At 40.3% G+C, this 15,781-nt stretch overlaps 1 protein-coding gene across 2 annotated transcripts in view; it reads right to left on the bottom strand.

Moving 5' to 3' along the window:
- Positions 1–15,781, bottom strand: part of pitpnm3 (PITPNM family member 3) — a 65,807-nt gene that overhangs the window by 13,299 nt on the left and 36,727 nt on the right. For both annotated transcript variants that reach the window (XM_026924585.3, XM_026924584.3), the window contains 8 exons: positions 7,877–8,066; positions 7,031–7,153; positions 6,518–6,702; positions 4,690–4,844; positions 4,290–4,460; positions 929–1,120; positions 629–777; positions 20–136 (listed from right to left, as the gene is read on the bottom strand). In XM_026924585.3, the coding sequence (XP_026780386.2) occupies positions 20–136; positions 629–777; positions 929–1,120; positions 4,290–4,460; positions 4,690–4,844; positions 6,518–6,702; positions 7,031–7,153; positions 7,877–8,066 (1,282 nt within the window). The remainder of the gene's footprint in view (positions 1–19; positions 137–628; positions 778–928; positions 1,121–4,289; positions 4,461–4,689; positions 4,845–6,517; positions 6,703–7,030; positions 7,154–7,876; positions 8,067–15,781) is intronic.

A 15,781-nucleotide genomic window follows, 5' to 3' on the forward strand; every position in this document is an offset into this window, starting at 1 on the left:
AAACTGGTGTAGCACTCACCCTAAGCTTAACATGTGTGCGTCTCCGTAGCCATTTCTCTCTGGGGCTGGAAGGGGAAAAGGAGGTGCAGTCTGAGCTGTCTGCCTCCTGAGCCTTCACACAGTCACAATGCATCACCTGTCAATCACACAAACACACATGGGCAAACAATTAAATATTTTAAATAATATTAATCTACATAGTACCACAGGAATAAAGTCCTGAGATCATAAATTAGAAAATAACTTTAGTAAAACAATTAAACTGTGATGATTTTCTCTGATACTTGACTAAGAATGAAGTTTACAGTGTTAAAACCCTATTTTCATTATTCATCATTTTTTCATTCTTTCTAGATCCAGCCTACTGTATCACAGGAATACAAGGTGCAGTGCAGTTTTACACCATAAATGGGAACTCTTGCTTTAGGTATATTCAAACAGTAAGCATTAAGCCATTAAACAAGTAACATACAACTAGCAGGCCAACATACATAGCAATTACATAAATCTGCATTCTTGTGAGGTGGACAACAGTTCAAAACGATGAAATAATGAAATATTAGAGAACAAAATAGAGGGATATTTGTGCCATAATACAGAGAGGAATGATCTTAGATTTATGTATTACCTGTCTGAGCAGAAAAGCCACCACATCAGTAGATTCCCAGTAGGAGGCATGGAACAGGTGAGGCAAAGCTACAGTAGGGAATGCAGTCAACACATCTGGACAAAAAAGTGCATAGTCCAGCCGTTTAGAGCCCCACCAGGTACTGGAGACTGAAACACACACACAGACATAAATTATTAACTGTAAATGTAAATGTATTTCATCTGTAGCTTAACCTTTAGAGTATGACTGATAGAACAGCAGTTCTGAGTGGGTGTGGGTGAGTTTAGCTTATATAACAGAGTGTGCCTACACACTCACTGTTGGCAATGATGCAGCTGAGCTTGCTCTCCCAGCAGCCGGATGCTTGACTGTCTGTGCTGGTCAGACTTGCCCTGCGGCCTCTGCCAACCACCTGCTTCACTGTTCCCTCTGCGTCATTTACCCTCGGAGAGAATGGGAGCACAGTTTCTTCATCGAGGAACACATCAGGGTGGCCATGGATGTCATCAGCTAGCAGGGGAGAAATGTGAAAAGGCAGCATGGTGAGCAATGTTTCAGTTAAAATGAATCAGTGCTCCACAACAGTAGGAACAATTTAATGCTTTGCTGCTTATTCACAACACACTGGCAAATCTTTCTAACAGGCTTGGATAATTAATAACATTCGAGCAGTTCTCAGCATAATCCAGATTAGGGTTCTTTCTCATTTTATTTGCGGATTGGATGTTTTGCACTGACAAACATTGATGACCAAGTGGAAAAAAAAAACAGTCAACCACATTCTGTAAATAGAAACAATGACCATATTCAGTTGACCTGATTTCCTATGTATTCACTAGCCCTACTTCTACTTCTGTGTGTTGAGAAAAAGTGATTTCAAACCCTTCAACAGGCTTTCTAATGTAAGCACTCAGCTTTTACGCTTCACTGAATTTTCTGAATTAATATGTCCCTTTACCTGCCTGCCTCCACCACACAGCCTGTTATTTGTCACAGAGCCAAACTACCAACTATTACAACAACTAGCTCTTCTTATTAGCAAGCCTAGTGAGACAGAGGTGATGTAGAATGCAGGTTGCTATATGTGTAAATTCTAAGCAGGATAAATTTGTCACAGGCCCATAAGTTTGCATTATTTTCCAGCCCTCGTACTGTCTCTCAAAGTCAAGTCAAGTCAAGTGGCTTTATTGTCATTGTGGAATTGTGGAATGTGTGCACAGATAAATGCCACTTTAATGTGTGTGTCACTGCCAAAGTCACACACACTGCAGTACACCAGTTTGAGACTCTCAGTTTCCAAATTCAGCCATTATCATGATTCCTCATTACCCTCACATTTGCGTTGGGTCTACATAGCTAATTTACTTGGTGCTTGCTGCAAAGTCTAGTAAATTTAAGCCATCATTCTCTGGCCTGTGTGCTTGTGTCTTTCTGTGTTCTGACCTTGGACTGTGTAACAATACTCAGTCTCTGAATTACCCCTTGTAAAAGGCTCAGATGTGCTTGATACAGCAGCCTGTGAGTGCAAAACACATTAACAACCAAAAAGGCAACAGTGACTCAGAAAATGTAACAGCAAAAAACAAACAAAAAGAACTATTAAAACATTTCTCAACAAAAAACCTTATTATGTTATACCTGTTTGTTGCTGCATCACATTTGTGAAAATGAAAGTAAATCCTACATTCCATATATCCCTCGTAGAAGGCAGCTAAGATAGATTAGTCTCTGTGGTCATCAGCTGGGCAGGTAGAGATGCTAATGGGGTGCCACTGCTGGCATAATATATTTATCTTTTATCAGGTATAGGCTCCTCTGTGTTACTGACTCTGCAAAATCAATTTGGCCATTTTGCCTATTCATAAGAGTTCACATTACCAAAATACAACCCCAAAGATAGATCATTGTAATAACCCTGCAGAACTACTGAGGTTGATTGTTTTTAACCCAGAGTGTAAATTTATATGTGCAACTCATATTTCATTTTGGGTTTTTACTTCTCTCTCTTTTTGTTTATGTGATTGTTGAAAGCACCCGAAATTTGCTTGATCAACCTGCATGCAGTACCTCACACCCTGATGACAGTATGAATATAGCTTTTATCGACCAGTCTGAGTTCCAAATGATTTCATTTGAGAATACCATCTGATGGCTAAATATAAACACTTCATTTGAATTTTTCTTTGGTATTGGCTAGTTTTGGGTCTGGTTTTGAAGTGACATTGAGCTGCCTTTGGAAGATTTTGTGATCCTGCTACTGAAGACACGCGATCACAAGTGGTCACTGCAGATGTCTTCGACACAAGTGAAAATACCCGGGACGAACAGCTATTCATCTCTGCCATCCACTTGTGAAATGATCACTAGTGATGGATGTTAATACCGAGTCTGAACAGAGCCATAGACACTAGTATCCTATGTACACTGTTTTCTAGCCTCCACACTTCTCTGTTTTGTCTTTTGTTTCTGGCTGCGTCTAAACACTGTGAAAGAATGTAAGAGACTAACAGACGAAGGATAATGGGAGAGAAAAAGAGGACATGGGAGAGAAAAGAAAGACAGGCAGATTGTGTTGGAGAGACATAGCTAGCCAGCTAAAAGGAGTTAAACAATGGACCTCCACTCTCTGAACACTGAAGAGAGAGCTTAGAGATCAGAACAAAAAAGCCTGATTGTTTATGCTTATGATATAATCCAGATCAGGTGAAATACAGTCATGTAAAGGCAATTTGGTAGAGCTGTGACAAGTAGAAGAGAGGGAACACTGAGAGACAGAATTCTGAGAGACTCAAGTAATGTAATGGTCTGAGAATGTTACAACAAAAAGACCCCTGAAGTATGGTTGACAGACAGGTGTTTTCATCTTCATGTTATAATTTATACCTGTAGAATAAATAATTTGCCTTTGGAACTAACCCCCAAACAAAATCAAAGTGCATGCCCAGAACACCATTAACAAACAAACAGGCCAGCTATTCCTGGATATTACACACATTAATCACATTTACAGACCTGCAGAGCGGATCTGTGATGACTATAATGATGAAACTACCTTACCCATGGGGCAGCTCGGGAACCACACCATGTGGCTACGGTAATTAATTACCGCATTAAACCAGAATGTGTGTGAGCATGTCTACTGATCCTATCCTCAACACATAATTTTTTTTTTCTTACGGTCAATGGGGTGTTAAGTAAGTTACATAATTGTAAGTCAGTAATTTATTTTCTTGGAGGCTGTAAGTCACACCCCTCCAATCACAATTAAAAATATTGATCTCAGTTTTCATATTCATCTCGTTAGTTGGTCACATAAAGTTATATACAGAACATATAATATATAACACATTTTATGCCAAAAATTGGTCTAAAAATATAATGACTTTTCTGTAAGGATGATGTATTTTCTGAAAGCAACATAACTGACTTTCTCTCCATTGTTGCAAACATACTCAAAGGCTGCAAATGACTTCATTTATACTTATATTATATTTATATTTATTTGCCTTTAGCTGGGACAGCAAAATGCAGCTTGCAAGCTAGCAAATAAAACATCCTTTCAGAGACTCTTTAAACAGGAGGGGGTTCTTAGATCCTGTACCGTAGTTGGCACTTGCATGAAAACTGCTGAGTGGTCAGTAGTGGGCCAATATATCAAGGCTTAGTCTATCTTCCTTACCAATGAGGGTGGAGCGACCATCGCCTTGCGGGTAGCGCTGGTATCGTGGAACAGGGAATGGAGGCAGCCGGTGAAAGAGAGTATGGAGAAGGGGCTCCAGTCTGGAGGCTGACGGGTCAGAGGGGTAGAACAGGTTGAAGATCTGAGAGCAAGCAGGCTGCAGCTGAGTCACTGCCACAAAGAGGTGTGAAAAAATTGCATATGATTACAGTTTTCTTAATAAACAGTTTGTTTTCTACAGAAGAATGTAATGAAACTGAAGGCTAGCCACTGTAATGTGGTGACAGCACTGCAATTCACTCTACTAGAAGAGCTGGACTGTCTGCCAGGTGTAAGCTAATGGTGCATAGAGAGAACAATGTGCCATAGCCTGTGTGGTGCTTTAGTACGACACACTCACCTTCAACCAAAGGAAGAACAGTGCGTCTCATGGCTAACACTAGTCCAAGTGGACAGCCTAGCAGGAAACATTCTGACACTTCGAAGTCAAAACGGCCTGGATTCAACATTGGACTGCTTCCTCCAGGGCTTAGGTCTATTCCATCCTGGACCTGACTACACACACACACACACAAACACAATATTAATGCACGTATAAATCAGCTCTAAAGAATGTATTTTTGTGGCTAGTGTATATTTACCGAAGATAAGCAACACAGAATGATAGTTTGATAATAACATAATAAATAAGATTTGCATACAAAAATCATCACATACACTGAAGGTTCTAATGAAAACAATAACAGGGTGGGTGTCTGGGTGGGTGTCTGAACAAAATCCTAGCAAATCCTTTAGTCTATATCATCCATAATATCAAGCAGCCTCAGTCATCATCCTTGACAATCAAATATGTGGAAATAGGATCTGTGACTTCTGCTTTCCCAACACTGGGATGTGAGATGGAGGTGCCATGTATCAACAGGTCCGTTTATGGAATTTATATAAAAAATTGAATATCACAAAAATGACTGTAATGAGATGTTAAGTCTTTCAATATCCAAACCCATCATAATCATTCATGGTGAAGCTCAGTATACAGTTTTGGAGATGTTTTCAAAAATGGGTGGCTAATCCAATCTTATGCTTATTTTACACAGGAACAGGAAATATTAGCCTTGGAAGAGTGAAATCACTGGTTTGACATTTTAATAAAGAAAGATAGATGTTTTTTACTTTCTTAATTTTGATTTTCCTACCAAACAGGCTCCAAAAATGCAAAGGCAGATGCCCTGTCTTGGAAAACTGATATATCAGAGCCAGAGAGTCAGCCAGAGAACAACCTTATATCAACTCAAATCCTGGTCAGACATCCTGAAGTAGGCTGAATGTGGCTGATTTTATAATTTTCCCAGTATGTGCTATGACCAACACCAGGTCGGTAATCTCCAAGCCATGGTCTCTAATCGCAGGGATTCATATCCAGTCTATGCTCAAAATTCCATTCTGAGTCCAAAGGGCAGTTTGAGAGAATCAGCAGAGTCTGCAGATGTTTCTGTGCTTTGTTGTACTATCCCACTATGCAGAGGTGGATTCTTATTTGGGCAGATAATCAACTCATCATTACTTCTGTAACTATCCAGTCTTGCAAAGCACAGTTTGGGCATTGGTCTTTATGCTTTCCCAGCTAACAACTCCAGACAGCCCTTTCCAGAGGCAGTGATGGCAAGGTACAAGAGGCCAAGAGATGAGTCTTTGCTCTCAGCAGCATCAGGGAAACTGGAAGCAAAGCCTGGATTCAGCTCTCATTTGTGAATTCTACAATGAGCATCCAAATTGTCTTGGCCTCCCGAGAGTCAGACACATAGGAGGGGTTGGTGTCACACTTCTGGCACCTACTGCCATGTGCCTAGCTACTGCGAGGAATCCCCAAGAACAGCATTAGTCTACGTCACAGAGAAATTCAGGCAACTGCAGGAAATTTCAAAACAGCAGTAAATACACATACTGCATGTTTATACTGGCACAGACGGTATAAGGCTGTGGAAGGCAGATGGGCCACATAATGTCAGGGTGAAGAAGACTGACACATTCACTGAGACCATGGCCAAGTTCCAGCTACACGCATACGCTCAGACTTATCAGGCTAAATTGATACACGCAGTTGATTTAAATGCTTGTATGAAATTTTGAGAAAATGTAACATAAAAGCAAGTATTCTTATCTTGTATTACCTTAGCTGTGACAAGAATGTGCCATAATTCTGATGAAACCTTGTGTTTGACACTTACTTGCTGAGAACTGGATGTTGCTGGCTCTTGGAGGAGTCAATAGCACACGAATCACTCTGTTTGCGAGTGAGCCGTTTCCTCCTCACACGACTCCCATCAGGGGCTGAGATGTCAGTGTTGCTTTTGCTGAGGCGCTTACTGGAGCGCAGACCCAAGTTGGCCTCTTCTAGAAGCCCTGGGTTATTCTGTGTTGGATGGGAGCATATAATACATTCAGGGACAAAATAATCACCATTACAAGTAACACTTTTACCTAAGTACAAAAAAATCCAATTCCTTTTAAATAGTGGAATGTATTTCAAGAGCAGTGTAATACAACCACTAAAAGAGTTGTATTAGCAGATGGTGCTTCTGAGGACCAAAATCAAAACTGGATTAACAGGGAACTTATACTGAAACCGGAAAACAATAACCAATCGCCTGAGGCAATGGACAGACAAGAGGGGAGTAAGTAAAACTTACAGCCAGGACCCAGCCTCAAGCTACACAGTAGTTTTAGAATGAAATACATACCCTTAGGCTCTCCATACTGTTGTGTCTCCCTCTGTGACTAGGATTGTCATGTTGTGGGCTGTTGCTGAAACAGAGTGCATCAAAACACAGCACGCCACCCACACAGTCACCCAACAGACACACCTGGTCAACAGCACATGCACACATGCACACACACAAACACACAAGTCAGAACCTACAGCAAAAGCAGTGTGCTATAAAACAAAGCTCCACAGTAGGAGATCTTAGTGGTGGCCACAGTTCAATAGGACTGTCAATAATCTTAATTAGAGCAACAAAACAACTGTTCTGGCTTCTTAATTACTTATTTGTCATGCATTAACTGTGCTTGGATTTCAGTTGGATTTGGGAGTCTGTGATAAACACATTGGCAAATTCAGAGCCTAATCTCAGATACATATATTTTTCTTTCTTGATCAGGAGGTTAAGTTGTTAGTCATGCAGCATCCCAATGTTTTGGTCCACTCAGGTGAAGCACACTGAATATAAACATTAGCAAAGTGCACTTCCTCTAGAAATCACTTGTGCATTGTAATTTAACGATCATGTGTTGCTGCAAGCTAATCATGGGAGCTAAGGAGCCAGGACAAATGGGCAGAGAGAGAGTCCTCTCCCACTGTGGAATGACTCATCGGTGGATGACTCACACACCCCCACTCCCCATTACTACTGTGATGACGGTTGCCTTTTAATGCCGTACTAATACCAGCTTAGAACAGCTTCTCAGTAACAAAGCCCTAACTAGGCTATTATGAGACATATAATAAAAGCTAGTAAAATAAAATAGTAAAAAAAAAAAGGTTGGGAAAAAAGCTAAGCCTGCTTTCTGATCCACAGTAGACCAACCTGGCCAGTGAAGCCTTGTCCTTCTGGGGACTGCAGGAAGCTGTGGTAGACCTGATTGGCTTGGGCAATAACTATTGCCACAGCATCCTGATAGTGTGGTGCTGCAATAGCGAGGAGGGGAAGTGCTGCCAGTGGAAGGTGATCCACACTGCTCGACACACAGCTCTCATCATAACTGTAAGGGTTCAGGCTGTGACAGAAACAGAGAGACAGGTCATGCAGACAAAGCAAAGCAAACTGTTACAAATCTTGCGAATGCAACCCTGATCATGAGATGCCAGCCTTGGACTAACACAGATAACATTATTTTTGCCTTCTTATCCAAATTCAATCTGGTGGGTAAAAAAATTGAAAGCTTTCCTTGTTCAGAGAGATAGAGAGATGACGTTAGAGACAGTGTCAGAGGCAGGGATTGGGTCTCCTCCAAGCCCTTTAAAGTCATGACAAACACATGTAGCAGGAAGCTCATTCTCTCTCTCTATTTTCTTTCTTATTAAAGAACATTCATTCAAGATCATGGTATAATGTAGCCTGATGTTCCTCCTATAATGTAGCCTGATGTTCCTCCTAGGGAGTGCAGGTATGAGATATGAAGTACATGTTCTCTGTGATGCTTCTTGTTAGTGGTTAAGTCTTTAACACTTGATATGTTGCTGTTTTTCTTTCAGCTGCTCCTGTTAGAGATCGCCACAGCAGATCATTGGTCCGCATATTTGATGTGGCACAGTTTTTATGCCAGATGCCTTCCTGATGCAACCATCCCCAATTTTATCTGGGTTTGGGACCAGCACTGGGGGGTGCACTGTCATGTGCAACCCCAGTGGCTAGGGATGGTTCCCTGGCTGGGAATCAAACCCGGGCTGCAGCGGTGATAGCGCCAAGGCCTAACCACTGGTCCTCCAGGGACCTTTAACACTTAATATGACATTCCAATATTTAGAAGACTATGCATTGTCACTACATATAATTATTATTACATAAAATTACTGCTCAGTTTTAATGCTTTGTGTCAAAAAAAATCTAGAGTTCTAGAAAGATTTAAACTTTAACCACATCATGAGAACAGCTCTGCTCTGATCACTGCAATGCCACTAGCAGTGCAATAAATGACTGAGAACGACAATCACAAAATCGCCAGAAAAAGCATCACACTTTAAGACTGTCAATCCTAACTTATTAGTTTTTGGTAGTTTTTATTGAAGCTGAAATTTCGCAAGCCTCCCTTGTTTGAGTCAAGTCAGGGTAACGTGCAACTCAAGTATGACTCAAGTCCCATTCTGTAACTTAAGTCCTGATTGTTACTTCCAAATTCTACATTTTAGTATTGCATTATACAGTATTGACGTTGTAGGTTTTATATCCCAGGAGAATTAGGCTTCTTGGCTCAGTGATTAATTAATATTAAAATGTGATACACACATCTTGCTCTTTCCTAAATGCCAGCTGCAGCCGAGATCTCTATGCAGTTGTACGGCTCAGCAGAAGGAAGGATAGAAGAAACAGTCTAAGTCTATTCATCAGCCCTAGCTTTGAAGGAGGCGTGCAGCTAGAATCATGTGTAAGCAGGGTCACCTTTCTGATATAAATTAAATAGCTGAAGATCAGCCTTCACTCACAGTGTTCATTAGCTTTCATTTTTACCTTTCACAATACAGCCCTCAAAGTTCTACTCCTTAAACATTTCCAAAAGTCATCAGACAGCAAACTCTCATATTACTCCTTGGTATCATCTCACTAAGCAAATGGATCACAAGATTGAATCCCGAGGATGTCACAGCCATCCATGGCCAGGAGCCAAGGGAGCAAAATTGTCCGAGCTCTCAGGTTGGGAGAGATACTCTCTTTCCTCTGCCAAACACAGCAACACTAGCCAATCGTGGGTGTCTACAGGCATCACGTATGTGGAAAAGGGCATATACTGTCCTGTGACACAGCATGAGTAGCAGTCGAGATGCATTTGGTTGGCTTCACATGTCTCAGAGGAAGCATGTGTTAGCCTTCACCTACTCCAGTTTTTAGCTGTTGTATGACAGGAGAGAGCTGGCTGGTGGGTGGGAATTGGAAGGTGACCAAATTGGGGAGAAAAATGTGGGGTAAAACTGTGTCTGGAGTGATCTTTTATGCAGCCAGTAAAGGCAGATTTTTTTAGCAGTGCTATTTTTCAGTCACTCATTTAAAATCTTGGTGAGAGGAATGATCAGTTTTCCAGACATTAAGTCAGTGGCGGGACATGGGCAAAGTACAGATAAAGATATTCTGCAAACCGTACATTACACATAGCACCAGTAAAACATGTTGGCCCTCAAACGAAAATCCTTGAGGAAAGCAACCACAACAGAGATGGCTCAAATTTCACTGACACCACTGAAATAAGCTTTTTTTTAAAAGATTTTTTTTAGAAGAATGAGACAAGGGTGCTCTCATTTGAGTCAAGTATTCTCAGCTGAACAATATGGATTCCCCTACTGCTCTTTTTAGGACTAGAAAATATGACATGAGAGATGAAGCACCTCTATCAGCTAAGACACCAAGATGACAAAGAAACAATGGACCCACAAGAAATGCATTCATTTGCAATTTCATTTTATGAGAAACTATCAGTCAGAGGCTTGTGATAACTTTGTAGCTGCTGAGCTCCTCTCAGAGGAGGACAGATGGGATTTATAAAGCCCACTGACTTTCAGTGAGATAACAAGAGCTGTGCGAAAACAGAACAATTGCAAGTCACCTGTGCTGGATGGCCTTCAGCAGAATTCTGCAAATGTTTCTGGAACTTAATTGGCTCTGACCTGTATGACGTCTTGTCTGTGAGTATTGATCAAAAGACTCAAGAGACCTTGGCTTCTTTGTTTTGGCATCCTGTATCTGTGTTGATTTTAAAATATTATCTAAAGGGTTAATCTACATATCAACCATAATACATGATGACCAGACTTATTGCAACCCTAAATGAACAATTTTTTTTATTTTTATTATTTATGCAACCATCAACAACATAATCACATGCTAACACAAAAGACAATACTACACATGTACAAACAAAGAGAAAAAAAGAAGAAACAAACATAAAATATTTTCATAAAAAATTTATATAGGAAAATCATGAACAAAATCAGGTATCAGCATATAACTGATTTTGAAAACAACTTATGAAAGGTCACATAACAGCAAACTCGGAGCCAGAACCCCGCAAATTCAGTCTTTTTTTTCCTAACCTAATAATTGTAGCACATCTCCATCCCACTGTTTAAAAGAAATGGGGAAAGCCTGTTTCCAACTGAGCAGAATCAATCGCCTTGCCAGCTGAGAAGTAAAAGCTATGCAGTTATCACTTTTTGAAACAGTGGTCTTTTCACTGACAATATCAAAGATGGCTGTTAGAGGGTTTGGACTTACATTTTTATTAAATATCTTAGAATAGAACTCAAAAATCAGTGACCAGAAAAGAAACAGTTTGGGACAAAACCAAAATATATGGGCAAGTGTAGCAAGGGATTTCTTGCATCTAAATGAACTATTTTTGATAACTTGTATGCGATCATCTTGAGCCTTATAGCCTCACTAGGGAAACGGTTTCACAGGTTTAGGTGGCTCTAGGTAAACTAGCAGCATGACATAATAAATCTATCCAAACTATCAAAAAGCTCAATCTGCCCACATTAATGAAGCAAATCTTTACTTTCTGGGGACTGGCAAAAACAGGACCTTATCAGCTTCCATAACAATGTAATTGGACCAAGGATGGTTTTAGAATTATCAGAGTCTGCTTTGGATTGATGAATACATGAAGAAGAGCTAAGAAGTCTATGCAGACCATGTTATAAGACAGCTACAGAGATGGAAGTGGATCCTCCCACAGCTTACAGAGGAAAGACCTGTGTTGTTAATAATATAACAGCCTCAATGCTCTAGTATAAATGTACAATTCTGGACACCCCAGAAGCCTTGCTTATGCATATTCAAATCTTTTGTCAAGTTTGTCGTGACAGTCACCATAGGCTTCCTCCAGGAGTTTTATATCTTTCAGCAGCATTTGTGTCTTGTGGACACTTGTTTCTGATTTAGGTTGGTTGTGTCCGTTGCCATAACAAAGTCTGACTGATTTACTATCTGTACAAGAACAAGGGGTCTCATTTATTATCTTTGCATATGCATAGTTTTGTGCGTAAACAATTCATACACACGTTTCTATGCATAGAATGTGATTTATTAAGCTTTGCATGTGCATGAGAATGTGTGTAAATTTCCGCACACTCCTGATCATGCATATGCAGGAACCCCTAGAGGTAGAAAAGTGTACTAGTGGTTAAACTGAGTAAGAGGTGCTTCTATCCCACTTACTGTCATATCTTCATAATTGAGAGAATAATTACACGATTTTGGAGCTCACACCAAGGTGAAGATAGGTGACACAGATGGAATATGAAGTATAATCATGTAAAAGGCACATCTAACGATCGACTGGGATGATGCCTTGTTTGAAGATTTGGCTCTTGCATCTTTGTGGAGGGAGGAACATGGTTTTTAGAGACCACTGGAATCTAAGTTGAGAGTAATCAGTGGCTCATCAGTCGATTTTGTTTTTTCAGTGCAATTTTAATTGATCTCTATTCTAGTGCTTTTAGCCACGGGTACTTTACAAATAGAGACAGGTGGCATTTCCCAACCAACTATGAGTCGAATAATGACACATGTGCATTCATGTCGCTCACAATGCAATACATTATATTTCCAAACCCGGCAGCAGAAAAAGATGAATTTACACACCATCGCGGAGTTTGTAAATGTAACTGGGGCAATAGAATGCGCATACATACGCATAAAATCTTTTTTAAAAATCATATTTATTTATTAGACAAACTACTTGTAAAAGTGCCAAATATACCATTTCTGTTTTGCTCTACTTTGTGCAGCAGTATCTCTACATCTGTAGCACCACGGGTGCCTTCTCAGGCAAATCCACAACCACCTGCAAGGGCTTTTTTATAACGCGGCACTCTCATGCCGGTAATCAGCGTAAACGTGCAGCACATGGCCGCACCTCTTCATAAACCCTCCGACTGCCTCACTCCATGTGCGGACATAGTTCTGTGCCAGCCAGCAGAATGGTGGCATGCTGCTCTGTTTAGCTGATATAGAGATTTATGTTCAGAAAAGTAAATATTGAGGTTTATGTTCAGAAAAGTAAATATTGAGGTTTATGTTCAGAAAAGCGAATATTGAGGTTCAGGGCTGGATATATTTAATATTAAGGAAAGATTTGGTTATTTCAAGTTCAGCCAAATGACAAGGCCATTTTGTGTTATTTTCCCGCCACACTGTGGTGCTTTTGCATTAAGCCGTAGGCTCTGAGTTTTCCAAGCCTGTACCCTTCACACTATCTGGTTCGCGCCTACCTGGTTCGTGCCCCGCTCGAGGCGCTCATTTTTCAGGCTGAGCCTTTTGGCAGGCCGTCTATCACATCAGCACTACACAGTATCACATAAGCACTATGACCAGTGACCAGTCCGTCTCCGCACTTGGTTCCACTCCATACCACATATTGTCCTCTCGGACAAGCGGGCCCAGCACGACGCTATTATACATCCTAGTGCCAAGACCCGTAACAACTTCACTGTCAGTGAAGATCATCTTCTTAGATCTTTTGACATGCTCCATGTTTGTAACAACCCCTTGAGCAGGCTACTGGGCTTTTTAAAGGGAAATTGTTTACCATATATAGCAAATGAATGTGGCCGTGCACAAGCACAACAATTCAGAATGTGTGGAATTTATCAACCTACATTATGTACAACTGTGTATACGCAAGTATGATAAATACCAATTATCTTGTGTGTACTGGTGGTTCTTATGCACAAATGTAGAACTTGTTCTACGGATGCTTTGATAAATGAGACCTCAGGTTAATAGATCACCATTTAGTCACTCGGACGCAATAGGTAGGGTACGTTCTATATTTGTGCTGTGTTACCATTATTTATTTGAGCTGTACAATTAAGTAATTATGCAAATAGTTGGTGGTAGAGGTACGGTAGCAACTTGGCACTGTTTTACTTTGCTGGAAGAAATATACACAACTAATCTGCTAATGAAATATTGAATATGTACATGCTGGAGTATGGTATCATAATGACACCAGCACAATAAGCTGTTTTCCACACAGATGCGCAAATTATTTACAGCAGTGACTTTTTCCCTAAAGGACATCATTATCCTATGACTGCACGTCTGCCACCTGCAAAGGCTGCTGAACTGGAAAGAAGTGAAAAACCATAAAAGAGAAATATAGACTAATGAGAAAATGTAGACTAATGAGGCAACCAAGGTATTGAGCTTAAATTGATTTTCTTTTTTATACTCCTACAGTGACTCCTTCTACAATATTTGCCCTCATTAACACCATGGTCATATAATGGTCAGTCCTGGAGAGATGCATTTTGTAGCCTCTGTGCCTTGAAAGACAAAACCTTCAAAGCTTTAGAAATGCAGCATGCTGAGCTCCCTGCATGGATGCTCTACAGGTCATATTTGTCAGCTCTCAAAATAGCCAAGCTTTAGCTGGGGTTGAGCAAGACAATCAATATCCCGCTTTTAGATGGGCCAAAACCTGTTGGAGGCTTATTAGGTCTACCTATTATCATGAGGATCTCATTAATGGACAACAAACAACAGTGACATTAAACCTTATTCCACTAACCATAGCGTACACATTTATGTCTCAACAACTTCGCAACAACCTTGTTTTGCTAATCGGAAACGTCAGCACATCGTGTTTTTTTTATCATCACTTAATTGACATAACCTTTCAGAGGCATCATTAAGCCGGATAGCTCTTGACAAGCTGCATATGATATGTGCTGCTCATGTTGTGCCTACATCGGAAGGATAAGTGTGTGCTATCAAGAACATTCTGCTTCCTCTCTAAGAACTGAGACTGTTGTATGTCAGATTATCCATTACTTCTCCACGAGGTTCAGTCTTCTGCTGAGCATTAGTTAGGGAAAACCCATGTGGATGCTTATTTGCATTAATTAACAGCTTTTTCTTTTCCTGTTGTGATTCTTCCATAAGAGTCAACCAGCTCTATCTAAAAAAAGAAAGCTCATTGTGAGATTGTAAGAAATAAGAGTGTCTGCCTGAAAAGTGGGTTTTGAGTCAAGGGTGACACTACCACTACTTTCACACCAGGAAACTGGATAAGTTAGACACTGAATTATTTAATTATCATAGTTACAAAGGAAGGTGCACCTCTCCAGCAACACATTTCCATTTATGCAACTGGGGGACATCTCAGACAAAAGTTCTTTCTTAAACTTAAGATGCATCAGGCACATGACCTCATTTACATTTGATGTTACAGGTTCATCTACATTAAGTGTGTACCTTTTTACATGTAATATTGGCAGTAATTGTTAAAGAAGATGGTACATACATCCAGTTGCCCATTTATTACACCTATATAGTAGCAGACTGTGTCTCCTGTACCTTTCAGAACAGCATTTATTTGTGTTAGCATGTATTCTAAAAGATGCTTGATGCTTTTAGCAGCAATGTTCTACCATGTTGAAATGACTGTGTTTTGCAGAACTTTCAATTTTACACCAGTACGGTTTGGCCACAAAGAGCCACCAGCCATTTTTCACCTCATCCCAAAGATGCTCAGTCAGTAACTATGAAAGTCGTGTCCCTGCAACCATTGAGTGATACATATATGCTGGGTGACATGGTAGATTATCATGCTGGTGGTTCATCTGAATGTAAATAAACTACCAATGAAGGTATGAATTTGGTTAGCAACAATGTTCACCATGCATGCATCATGCATTTCAAACTTTCTCCAATGGATATCAACTGTACTAATGTGTATTACGAAAGCATTCTGCACATTATCACACTGCCAGGAAT

This window comes from Pangasianodon hypophthalmus, chromosome 14 (assembly GCF_027358585.1).
Source record: "Pangasianodon hypophthalmus isolate fPanHyp1 chromosome 14, fPanHyp1.pri, whole genome shotgun sequence".
NCBI classification, from domain to species: domain Eukaryota; kingdom Metazoa; phylum Chordata; class Actinopteri; order Siluriformes; family Pangasiidae; genus Pangasianodon; species Pangasianodon hypophthalmus.